Consider the following 12,373-nt stretch of genomic DNA (forward strand, 5'->3'; position numbering starts at 1 on the left):
TGCCGAATTAATGTGCTTAGTGTGGCCGCATGCACTCGACTTTATACAATCTGTTTTACAAAACCGGTTTATGTAAAATCGGAATAATCCTGTAGTGTAGACGTACCCTTAGGGAAGTGGATTACCTACACCACCGAGAGAACCCTTCCCATCAGTGTAGGTAGTGTCTACACTGAAGCATTACAGCAGTGCCACTGTAGCATTTCCAGTGTAGACAAGCCCTCAGGTGAATCCACACCTCTTACTCTGCCACCCCAAACGACCTCTGTTTTGCAGAATTAGTGTAGCTTTATTGCGCATGGGAGTGTGTGTTGCAGAACCCTGCTGTGTACAAGCAGCCTCCTGGATGGCATTGTACAGGAGAAAAAGAGGATGGGGCTGGGTTGATCTGAAGCTACATGCATTTCTTCTGTTCTCTGCCAAAGGTGAACCAGGTAAATCAGCTGCAGAGCTTCTGTAGCCTGATGGAGGAGTCTTCCTCCCCTGCCACCAGTTTCTCCTCCAATCTAATGAGGGCTAGAGTTGCCCCTTAGTGACATACAATAGAAAATAATGTGTTTATTGGTTGTCGATTTTTTTTCTCTTTGGGTTGTATTTTGTTGTTGTTGGGTCATTCCACTCAGTGTGCAATCAATAATATTTCCCTAAAGCCTTTTTGTCCTGGTTCAATTATGCCATTTTATTTAACACTAACCCAAGGCTGCAGCCCTTACGTTTTGATAAGTGTCACTGAAATTAATGGCAGTTTTGTGTGTGTAAATCAGGAATCAGGGCAGTTTGTAAACATGAGGCCAACAGATGTTAGAAATGAAGGGACTGTTGGATGAGTATCTGAGGGTGGAATTAAAAATGAGCAAGCAATGCAAATGCGAGGGGAAAAAAAACAACCTTTTGAATATGGCCAAGTAATTTAACATTTGGCAGCATTGTAATTAGCCATCTTGTTGCTATTTCCAGTTATTAAACAATTCATTTTTTAATTCCATTCCATTGAGTTTATTGGTTAGTGAATCACGTAAGTGTTGTAAAGTTAATAGAGAACAGCTAAACGATTTTTGGTTTATATTGTGAGGTTTAGTTATTATCCACTTTAGAAAAAATGTGTTTAGGAAACACTTTTTAATTAAGTGGTGCTTAAAAGCATATTCACACTGAGTGCAGATATGTTTTTAAAACATATCAGTTGTTCCCTGGTGAACCCTACACTCTCTAATGTTGACCAGGACAAGCGAATACATTTAATTTTTTTTTTAATACTACAGTATCTACACTAGGGGGTAACATGTTTGTAAAACCCACTTAATTAAAATGTATTAGTCAATCTTTCTAAAATGTTCCTTTTTTCCAGAGTATATGCAGACTGGAGCTTGTGGCCCTATTTTAATTGAAATTGATTAATTACTAATTAACTCAAGTTAGCAAACATCTTTGTAAATGTTAATCTAGACACTCCACATTTCAGGAGAGTAAAGTTTTTGTTTTATGCCCTAGGATGAAATTTAGGGTAAGTTGTGAATGGGTGTTCTGGAATGATCATGGAGCGTCTAGATTAACATTTACAAAAGAGTTAGCTACTTCAAATTAGCTGGCAGTGTAGGCATAGATCAGGGGTAGGCGGCCTATGGCACGGGTGCCGAAGGCGGCACGCGAGCTGATTTTTAGGGGCACTCACATTGCCTGGGTCCTGGCCACCAGTCCACGTGGCTCTGCATTTTAATTTAATTTTCAGTGAAGTTTCTTAAACATTTTAAAAACCTTATTTACTTTACATACAACAATAGTTTAATTATATATTATAGACTTACAGAAAAAGACCTTCTAAAAACGTTAAAGTGTATCACTGGCATGCAAAACCTTAAATTAGAATGAATAAATGAAGACTCGGCACAGCACTTCTGAAAGGTTGCCGACCACTGGCATAGATAATAGGGTTTTTGTGGTGTTCTCCATTTCTGATTGAGTGGGCAGTGGTTCACTGCAGCATTTTTTCCCCCAACAGCTTCTATCATTTTTTCTGAATAAGAGCTTGGAAAGCTTTTCTCTCTCACCAAGAGAAGTTGGTCCAATAAAAGATATTACTTCACCCAACTTGTCTCTAATTTCCTGGGACCAACTGCATACAAGAATACTGCATACAATATTTTTTCTGATCGTTATCCCACATTTTGTTTCCTTCCTTTTAAAAAAAATATTTATTTGGAAGTGGGAAATCTTCCACTGTTTGGTAGCTTGGGAATGCGTCTTTCTTGTGCCTCTAACACATACATGTCAAGTTAACTGAGTCTCTGTCTTGTCGGTTTTCTTGCTTCCCAGATGGTGTCCCAGCTTGAAGCCCAAATAGCTAAACTGACTGAGCAGCTGGAGAATCAGACCAGATTGCACCAGGAGGCTCTGCAAAGGGCCAGGAAAGCAGAAAAACAATCTGAGACACTCCAGGATCAATTGATGCGTCTGGATGGGGAGTTGGTGTCTGGAGAAGTGATGCGAGATGATTTGAAGCTTGAGAAACAAAAAGTAACAACATATGTTATTTCCATTTGTGGGAATGTTTTTCGCAAGCCAGAGATATAGCTGAGTGTATTTATTGTATTTTAGTGTAGCGGTTCTCGATCAGGTCTGTGACCCCCTGGGGGTCCGCAAGCCCTTTCAAGGGGGTTGTGGGGCCCCATGACTGAAGCCCTGAACCAGCACCCCCCACATGGCTGAAGCTGGGAGGTGTGGGACTGAAGCCCCGATACCTGGCACCATCCTGGGGGGCTGAAGCCGGGAGGTGCAGGGCTGAATCCTGGAGCCCCGAGCTCTGGTGCTTCCTGTGGGGCAGAAGTCCTGAGCGCATAGGCAGAGTTGGGGACTTGAAGGGCATTGCCCCTCACCCCCAATTGCAGCAAAAGGTCATGAAAGTTCTGGGGAGGCAGCTCCATACCCCTCCCTATCACCTCTTCCTGCCCCATGGCCAGGTCGGAGGCGGGAAGCCGGAGCTGGGCAGTGCGGGCTAGCTGCTGCTCTGGCTGGTGTCATGGAGCAGGCAACAGCAGCATTGCCTTGTCTCCTGCTCGTGCCCCAGGTTGAAGTTGCTTCTCATCTCCCAGCCACCTTTGCTCCCATAGAGACAGCTGGTTAGGAGACCTGGCTCTGTGGCTGGCAGACCCCTCCGGGAACAGGGACTGCAGAGGAGCCCTCCCAGCACACAGCCCCTAATACTCTTCTCCCTACACCCTGAGCTACCCCACTGCCTGCACACAGTCCCTAGCCACTCTCTCCCTGCATCCTGAGCTACCCCCTGCCTGCACACAGTCCCGTGCCACCCCCATCCCTGCACCCTGAACTATCCCCTGCCTGCACACAGCCCCTAGTACCTCTCTCCCTGCACCCTGAGTGGCCTGCTGAGATGAGTTAGAGGATAGAGGTGGCACTCCCTCCCTGGACTCCGCCATGTGGATGTGGCTTGAGCCCTGCTGGCCCCTGCCCCCCCAAATAGAAGTCAAACTATGCCTATGCCCAAGGCCCCTGCCCTGATGCCCCCGCACCTCTGCTGGGGCCTGGAGTTTTTATAGCCTGTCGAGAGGGGCCTCAGAAACAAAAAGATTGAGAACTTCTGTTTTAGTGAGTTCACATGCTGGTGCTTTGGGGCATATAAAACTTTTAAATAAGGGCTTGAAATATTAACTGATACCTAAAGGACTAAACTAACTAGCCAGAGAGGTAGAGAAGAAAGACAAAGGTAGGTGTCCAGGTTATCAGTCCAGGATCAATGCTTTGGTGAGAAGCCAATGACTGTTTTAAGTTGTCTACCAGGCTGCTGTCTCTGGACATTGATCCTCCACCTTTTGTATCAGTGTCTTGCTAATACAGTAAATTTTGGTAAATGTCAACCTCCACCTCTAGCTACAGGAAGGGAGATGGAGCTTTCTGTTTAATCATCCACTTCCCCCATAAGGGAAGAGGCTTTTCATTTTTTTACTTGTCTCCAGATGTCTGCTGCAAGGAGGTGGTGTGAGGAAGAGGTCTTTCTTCACTACTCTGCCACCCATCAGCAGTCTCTATAAAATAGAGGTTCTGCTCCTCAATGAATAGCTCCAGTTCCTGCCCCTTCTGACATTCGTAGCTTTTCCAACCAGCAGCAGCATTAATCGAAAAAGATTCTTGACAGTTTCACCCTCCTGGATGCTAAAGGCAGCCATGAAACTGAACCAGATCTTTTTAATTTACCTCTGTTGCAGTTTTGCAAAAATATGAGTGGCAGCAGACGGGCTTGTGCTCTTTGTCTGCAGAGTTTTATGTCATTGTCTTCTGAAAAGGGTAAGGGAAAATAACAGAAAAAAACAACTAAAATTCACCAGAATGCATAGAAAACCTTCCGGTTGTTCCCAGATTCCTGTTTTATTTGAAAAATCATCCCTTAAAAATGTTGCTACCCTTCTTCTGCTACACCCAGCAAGGCTTCCTCCACTTGTACCTCTATGGCAAGCTAATTTTTGCTGGGTTGTTAATAACTAATGCAGGCTGTGAAGAGGCCTTATATATTTCTTTTGTATGGCATCAAATCAAATAGTATTATTTCAAGTTATCTTTCCTGGCCAATGTTAATTTTTCCAATGTGTTGGATAAATAATTTAAGCAGTCAGAATAAGCGACTGATGTTTCAGATTTCCATTTCTTAAGTATTCGTTAGCCTAACTTTGCGTAGATGTTTTAGGGAGCCAACAAAATGTATTCAGCAATAAGAGCAGGGACCAGTAATTTGGAGAGACAGTCCATGCAGGATAACATATTTGACCCAATGCTGCAAGGAGCTAAGAGCTCCTGGCAGTGCTTAGGATTGGATCCAATATTTATACAAAGATGTTTGCATACCATTGCCCCCTTTGGCCAGAGTGATTAGCCAATAGTAGGGGTATTGTAGGGTTGTTTGAGTGAGAATATACCTCTCTGGCTAGTTAGTGAATGAGTCAGGTATATTCTCTGGTGCAATCTAGTTTGTTTCCAAACATGTAAACAAAGTCCTGTTTCCCTGAACACAGTAGAAACAAACAGGCAGTTTTCTTGCTCCCTAAACTACCCGTTCGGGCAATTCTGTGCCCAAGGAACTCTATCTCTTTGCTCCCTCTCAGGGTCACCACTGTTTCTCTCACTGACCACTGGCTTTTTTTTCAACAAGCAGACATGCACGAACACACACAACCCTTGCCAAACAATCCCCTAGCCACTGTATTTGCAGCCTGTCCCAAGGAAATCCATCAAACCATACGGCTTAGCTTCTGATCAGGCCTCAACATGCAGCATGTTGCCTTAGGTGGTGGCTTCTGTTTTCTCCAGCTGTCTCACTACATCAAAGAGTTTAATTGCTCCTTCCACTTAGCCTGAAAGAAGTGTGCTTTGTGCACACTCAACTCTTCTTCTGTCTACCTCTTCTTCTCTTCCCCTTTACTGTCCCTTGGAGGATGATCTTGGATAGGCCAGATGATCTTGTTACATGGCTGTACCACTTCAGCTTGTGCTTCTTCACAGTCATCGGTAGGTCTTCATATGACCCAGCACATTGGGTAATGATGTTGCAGACCTCTTCAAGTGCAGAGTCCTGCACTTAGGATGGAAGAATCCCATGCAGTGCTACAGACTAGGGACCAAATGGCTAGGCAGCAGTTCTGCAGAAAAGGACCTAGGGGTTACAGTGGACGAGAAGCTGGATGTGAGTCAACTGTGTGCCAACAGTGTGGCCAAGAAGGCTAACGGCATTTTGGGCTGTATAAGTAGGGGCATTGTCAGCAGATTGAGGGACGTGATCATTCTCCTCTATTCGACATTGGTGAGGCCTCATCTGGAGTACTGTGTCCAGTTTTGGGCCCCACACTAGAAGGAGGATGTGGAAAATTTGGAAAGAGTCCAGCGGAGGGCAACAAAAATGATTAGGGGCCTGGAGCACATGACTTATGAGGAGAGGAAGAGGGAACTGGGATTGTTTAGTCTGCAGAAGAGAAGAATGAGGGGGGATTTGATAGCTGCTTTTCACTGTCTGAAAGGAGGTTCCAAAGAGGATGGATCTAGGTGGTTCTCAGTGGTACCAGATGACAGAAGAAGGAGTAAAGATCTCAAGTTGCAGTGGGGGAGGTTTAGGTTGGATATTAGGAACAACTTTTTCACTAGGAGGGTGGTGAAGCACTGAAGTGGGTTACCTAGGGAGGTGGTGGAATCTCCTTTCTTAGAGGTTTTTAAAGTCAGGCTTGACAAAGCCCTGGCTAGGATGATTTAGTTGAGGATCAGTCCTGCTTTGAACAGGGGGTTGGACTAGATGACCTCCTGAGGTCCCTTCCAACCCTGAGATTCTACGATTCTATGATTAGTGACGTGGCCATGTTGGGGGGCAGGGAGAGGTAGCCTGATTTTCCCTCTCCTATCGGGGAAACCTGACTTGTCTCCTAAGGGAAGGCTTGTGATCATGTTGGGAGGAGGGAGAGGCATTGCTGAGTCCCACGGTTGAGTAATTCTCTGGTGATGGTGGTCATTAAGTTACTAATTGTCATTCACTTGCTGCGGAAAATGGCTGGTGATGGCTGGGTGGATGTTAAACAACCATTTGGTCAATGCCTTGTTTCTTGGAAGTTGCCTTCTGTAACTTCTCTAATTTCATCCCACTCTCCTGTGAGTACAAATTCTGGTTCTAAGGACTTGGTGCCTGGATCCCATACTGCCTTGCACTGGGATTGGGAATTAGTGCCCTGACATGCAACTTCTTCTATTGTGCCAGTATAGATCCTGCTGTTAGTACAGCTATTTGCAGATGCCCTTGTGTCATAAACAGATAGCTAAGGGTTAATGTCTATTTCACCTGCAAAGGGGTAACCAAACACCTGACCAGAGGACCAATCAGGAAACCGGATTTTTCAAAGCTCAAGGAGGGAATTTCTGGGTATGTGTCTTTGTCTCTCTGTTGCTCTCGGCTCTGAGAGTGAACTGTCTCTCTCCAAGCTTTCTAATCTTCTGTTTCCAAGTGTAAGTACAAAGGTAGAAGACAATAGGTTTTTATATTGTTTTTGTATTTACATGTGTGTAGTTTGCTGGAATGTTTTAAATTGTATATCTTTTTGGATAAGGCTGTTTATTCATTTTTCTTTTAAGCAATTGACCCTGTATATTGTCAACCTTGATACAGAGACCAGTTTTATGTCTTTTTCTTTCTTTTTATATAAAGCTTTCTTTTTAAAACTTGTTGGATTTTCTTTTCTAGTTGAGGCTCAGGGGGATAGGAATCTCTGTGCCAGGGTTACGGTCTCTCTCAGGGAAAGACTGGGAGGGGGAAATCTCTTTGTGTCAGAGTTGCAAAGCTTACCTTTGCAGGGACTCTGACTGAGGGTGAAAGAAACTGGATCTCTCTGTTTTGCATTTCAAGGAATTGAAATAGGGTGATCGTCCAGGGCCATCCAGGGAGGGGAAGCCGGGGAGGAAATAAAGAGGAGACAAGGGGAGGGGGTTATTTCCCTTTGTTGTAGACTCAGGGCATCTGAGTCTTGGGGTCCCCCAGGGAAGGTTTTGGGGAGACCAGAGTGCGCCAGACACTGGAATCTGGCTGGTGGCAGCGCTATCAGATCTAAGCTGGTAATTAAGCTTGGAGGTTTCATGCTAGCATCTTATTTTCTGAACTCTAAGGTTCAGATATGAGTAGGAAAGCTATGACACCTTGTATTTAGCTGAAACTTTGGACGTAGTTTAGTGGGGATGGACTCAGAGACTGAGAGCTAAACTGACACTACTAGCCTGCTGTGTGGATCCCAGTGTGCTTGTACTGTGAATTTTTGACATGCACATGTGGCTATATTTATCTCATCGTGCTGATAGTGCCACTGCCTTGCTGTGATAATGACATTAAGCTAAGATGAATCGTGAAAATAGTGTCCTGGTGTGATGGTCACTCTGTGCTGTTCATGTGAATCTTGCATTTTTGTATGCTGTGTTGGTGTAGCCCTGTTGTTCCCAGGAAATTAGAGCCACAAGGTGGGTGAGATAATATCTTTTATTGGAGCAACTTCTGTTGGTGAGAGAGAGAGAGAGAGAGAAGCTTTGGAGCTTTCATGGAGTTCGTTCTTCCTGAAGAAAAGTTCTGTGAAAGCTCGAAAGCTTGTCTCTCTCACCAACAGGGGGCCAGTTGGGGATTGAGGGGGCCATATGGGTGAGATAATATGGAGGGGGCCTGTTGGGGATTGAGGGGGCCAGCTGGGGATTGGTTCTGCTTTGAGCAGGGGGTTGGACTAGATGATCTCCTGAGGTCCCTTCCAACCCTAATGATCTATGATTCTAACAGAAGCTGGTCCAATAAAATATATTACCTCACCCACCTTGATATATATTACACCTCCTACCCCTCCATATTATCTCACCCAGCTTTCCAGGAGTGAGTTTTCATGATGACATGGGAAGTGCTCTGACTGGTCCTGACTTCTCTGTATCAGCCCCTCTAGCTTGCACTGCAACCCAGTACCTGGGGGCTGGGTGCCTGCAGCACTGAGACTCTGTGAGATCAGGGACTCACAGACTCAACTGGGAGGGGAAGGGCACTCCTCCTCAGCCTCTCTCTCTTGCTGCCTCCTTTTCCCGAGTGGCCTCATGATGCACAGCACCAGCGTAGCTAGGTGCTGCATTGGAGAGTCTCCCAGTGCATCCATCCACCCCCTCTCCGCCATGTGAACCCCCAACAGACCCTGCCGACCTCTGTCCGACTGTCTCTCTTATGCCTCCCCCCTGCTCCTGTGTGCTGCTTGCTTCCAGGGGCTACAGATAGCAGCGCAGCCCCCTCAGGAGAGATGAGAGAGACTGTCCCACCGGCTGTGTGCGCAGCCCCCTGGAGCACTGCATTGTCCCGTTATATCCGAATTCATGTTATATTGAGGTAGAGGTGTAATTTGGTATGTCGGGTGGCGCCTTTTTTTGTGTGTTCGCTCCCCCGATGTTAGAACCTGGCTACACCACTGGATAGAAGATTAAGAAAGATCCAATAGTTGAATCAGTAGATCTCTTTTGCCTATTGTTTGTGCTGCTCCTCAGTCCATCATCACATCCTCTGTGTACTCTCTCCCAACACCTGACCTCACATCTGCTGTCTCTGGTTTTCTTCTTGTACGGTTATCTCAGAAAATATTCATGTTGTTTCAGACCTCATCCTAGATAAACTATAAGCTAGGGGCAAAATCTAGTTGGATTTAAAATGTCATTTCTCATTCCAGAACAATTAAACAAAATATTACACAGCAATGTCATGTGTGACAGTATAATACAAATTCGACTTGTAGTCTACCTATTAGATCAGTTGTGCTTGGCATGTATCATGGTAGGTTATCACCAGGGATCTGAGTTTCCCGTGATAACCCCCTCAAAATTCTTCAGTTAAAAAGAAACATAAAAATCTGTGTTTTTTCATGATTAAATGCTGAACTTTAGTGTCTCTAGCCACAATATAGATAGGTATCAATTGAACACAATATTTTATTGATTATATTTATAATTTTTATGCTGATAACCTGAGCCCCACCCATTCTCCTGATTATCCAGTCTGGCCTTGGTCCCAGTTAGACTGGATAATTTTTTCCACTGTATAAATTTTTATTTTTTTACAAAATGTAAAAACTAAAAATTCTCTGTAAAAACACAAATTCCATGTTTTTCTGTTGCAAACAGATTTATAGGATCCCTGGTATCACTAAACTACTAAATACTATAGGTTCAACTCTTTTCTAGAAAATACCTATAAAGAGAGATTAGTTTGAGAAATATCTGAGTTGTATTAACTGTAAGAGGATACTAAGTGTGAGCTTCATGTTTTTGAAATGGTGACTGTTGGCTGTACTTAGATGGCTACCAGCACAGAGGAAAATAGTTTGGATTATTTAAGGGCTTTAAATGACTCCTCTTCTCTTCCCACTTACCCATTTCTTGTTTCAGTATCTTAAATTTCTGGAACAACTTTTGGCTAAAATGAAGCTGGACAGTGTTGCATTTGAGATTGGGCTCGATATGAGTCTGGATGCAGTTCTGGCCCGTGCAGAGCAGTTGGTCAAACTGGAAAGTGATGCAGTGATTGAAAACAAGACTACGGCACACAACCTACAAAGGAAGGTAGGTCAAGGAGGGCTGAGTTCATCTCCTATCTGTTAAAAAGAAGAGCATTATTATTACTGTATTTCATTAAAGTAGTTGCCAGAGGCCCCAATCAAAATTGAAGCCCCACTGTGTACAGGCATACAATGATACAGTCTGTCATCCAAAGAGGAGATGATAAACATATTTGCAACCGAGAGCAACCAAACTGCATAGTAAAACAACAATAAAAAGTGGGTCAACTGAATACCTCCTGACAACACCACCACTATTGTTATAGCATACCAAAAGTATTTAAATGTAGAAGTATCCTTTCGTTGGCAGAGTCTGCAAATCACCAAAGTTAATAAAACTGAACTAGTACTTTAGTAAATACTTGATCTTTTTGGTATTTTAAACTTTCAGACACAGCTATGATGTCATTGATTGAAATCTGTTACGTGTGTGTGGTTTGGCTGAAATACTATCAGCCATCCTACTGTGGTTGAGCTCTTCACCCGCTGTTAGGCTAACCTGCAGGATAACATATGTTTGGTAACTGTAAAAGCAAGCTCAGGTGTTATGCATGATGCTTAAGTATGTAATCCTATAGGATAGGGTCGGTGTTCTACATGTAAGCAGCAAAATAGAAGGAGCAGTGGAGGTGGTCCAGGAAAGCAGTAAGAGGTGAGGTGTAGGGTGATTAGATAGAGCTGAAGTACCTATGTAGGCAGAGCAGAGTTGTACGGAGCTTTTCAGGAAACAATGAGAAGGTCAGACTTACAGAAATGTGCTTCAGAAGGACCAAACTTACAATAACAATCCATTCATGTGATTGCTGCTAAAGTTGGATGTATGTATGTTTTTTGTTTTTTGAAATCTCCTTGTTCTCTTAAAACTAGTTGAAAGCTCAGAAAGAAAAGCTTGAGAGCAAAGAGCTGCATATGAACCTTCTGCGGCAGAAAATATCTCAGCTGGAAGAGGAAAAGCAAGTGCGAACAGCTCTGGCTGTGGAAAGGGATGAGGCCAACCTCACCATGAGAAAGTTACAGAAGAAGGTGGAGAGGTTACAGAAGGAGCTGGGCCTGGCAAGAGACTCAAACGCTGACCTCAAAGCCAAACTGTCTGACACCAATGAACTGAAAGTGAGTAACACGGTTACATTTTACCGTTTCTGTTTACCAATGGAGGGAAAAGGCTGAACACAATTGGAGCTCATTTTATATTACGAACAGTGTTCCACGTTCTCAGCTTTTTTTGTAAAAAATAATTCCAGGAATTTTTTGGTGTTTTCCCAAACATTAAAACCAGGATGAAGTGAGGTTAAAAATAATGTAAAAATAGGGAAAAAAGAAAACCAAAAAAAGTTCATAATATACACATTTTACTACAGTAAAATTAAAACTTTTTTTTTAATGTACAAAGGTATTTTTTTGTCTCTCTGAGCTAATAATTTTTCAAGAAATCCTGGTTTGCATACACTCACATAATTCTGTCTTGGAGGTAGTCCAATTTTGAAAATAAGCACTCTGTATTAATAGATCCCAGGGCTTGCTGTGCCACTTTGCTGAAGTTGGGAAGTGTGTCTTGATGACTGTTCCAAAAAGCCAGCACATCCAGTTTCACATTGTTATGGTTAGGCATGTTCACGTAAGCAGTAAATTCCCTTTTCAGATCTGAAATTTCATCTTTAGTGGCAAATCACTGAAACACTCTAGCATAATGGTCATGGTTTGCTGCAAAATTCACCTTGAGAGGAAGGGGTACAACACCTGGATAACATTTAAAAAAGAATCTTTAGCACCAAACACTTTGGGGTTCAGATTATGAGGCACAGTCATCTCCCATTTTTCGCTGAGCATTGTGTTGAAGGTTTGGAATGTTTTTTTGGATTTCTCATGTTGCGGGGTTGGAAGGATTTCCAGAGGCAGCTGTGTTTTCTCGCTGTATGTTTCTCCTGCTACTTTTATGCTTAATTCAGATGAGCTTTTGGTTGTCAGGATCTAGTAATTATCTGTATTGGCAATCATGTTGACAGTAGTTAGAGAAAACTCCAGTGTTTTGTGTGTGTCAGGCCAGGTCTACACTGCGACTTTAAATCGGTTTAATGGCCGATATACCGATTTAACGCTGTATCCGTTCACACGACGTCGTCATTAATATCGAGTTAACCGCTTCCTTAAATCGATTTCGGAACTCCTCCCAAACGAGAGGAGTAGCGCTAAATTCGATAGTGATAACTCGGATTAGGGTTCGTGTGGACGGAAATCGACGTTATTGGCCTCCGGGCGGCATCCCAGAGTGCTTG

At 43.6% G+C, this 12,373-nt stretch overlaps 1 protein-coding gene across 1 annotated transcript in view; it reads left to right on the forward strand.

Moving 5' to 3' along the window:
* The window catches only part of CCDC170 (coiled-coil domain containing 170), a 122,467-nt gene that overhangs the window by 93,649 nt on the left and 16,445 nt on the right, over positions 1–12,373 (forward strand). Inside the window, 3 exon segments of the mRNA XM_075064047.1 lie at positions 2,314–2,514; positions 9,931–10,104; positions 10,968–11,210. Coding sequence (XP_074920148.1) covers positions 2,314–2,514; positions 9,931–10,104; positions 10,968–11,210 — 618 coding nt within the window.

The sequence above is a fragment of the Chelonoidis abingdonii genome, chromosome 3, assembly GCF_003597395.2.
Source record: "Chelonoidis abingdonii isolate Lonesome George chromosome 3, CheloAbing_2.0, whole genome shotgun sequence".
Taxonomy (NCBI): domain Eukaryota; kingdom Metazoa; phylum Chordata; order Testudines; family Testudinidae; genus Chelonoidis; species Chelonoidis abingdonii.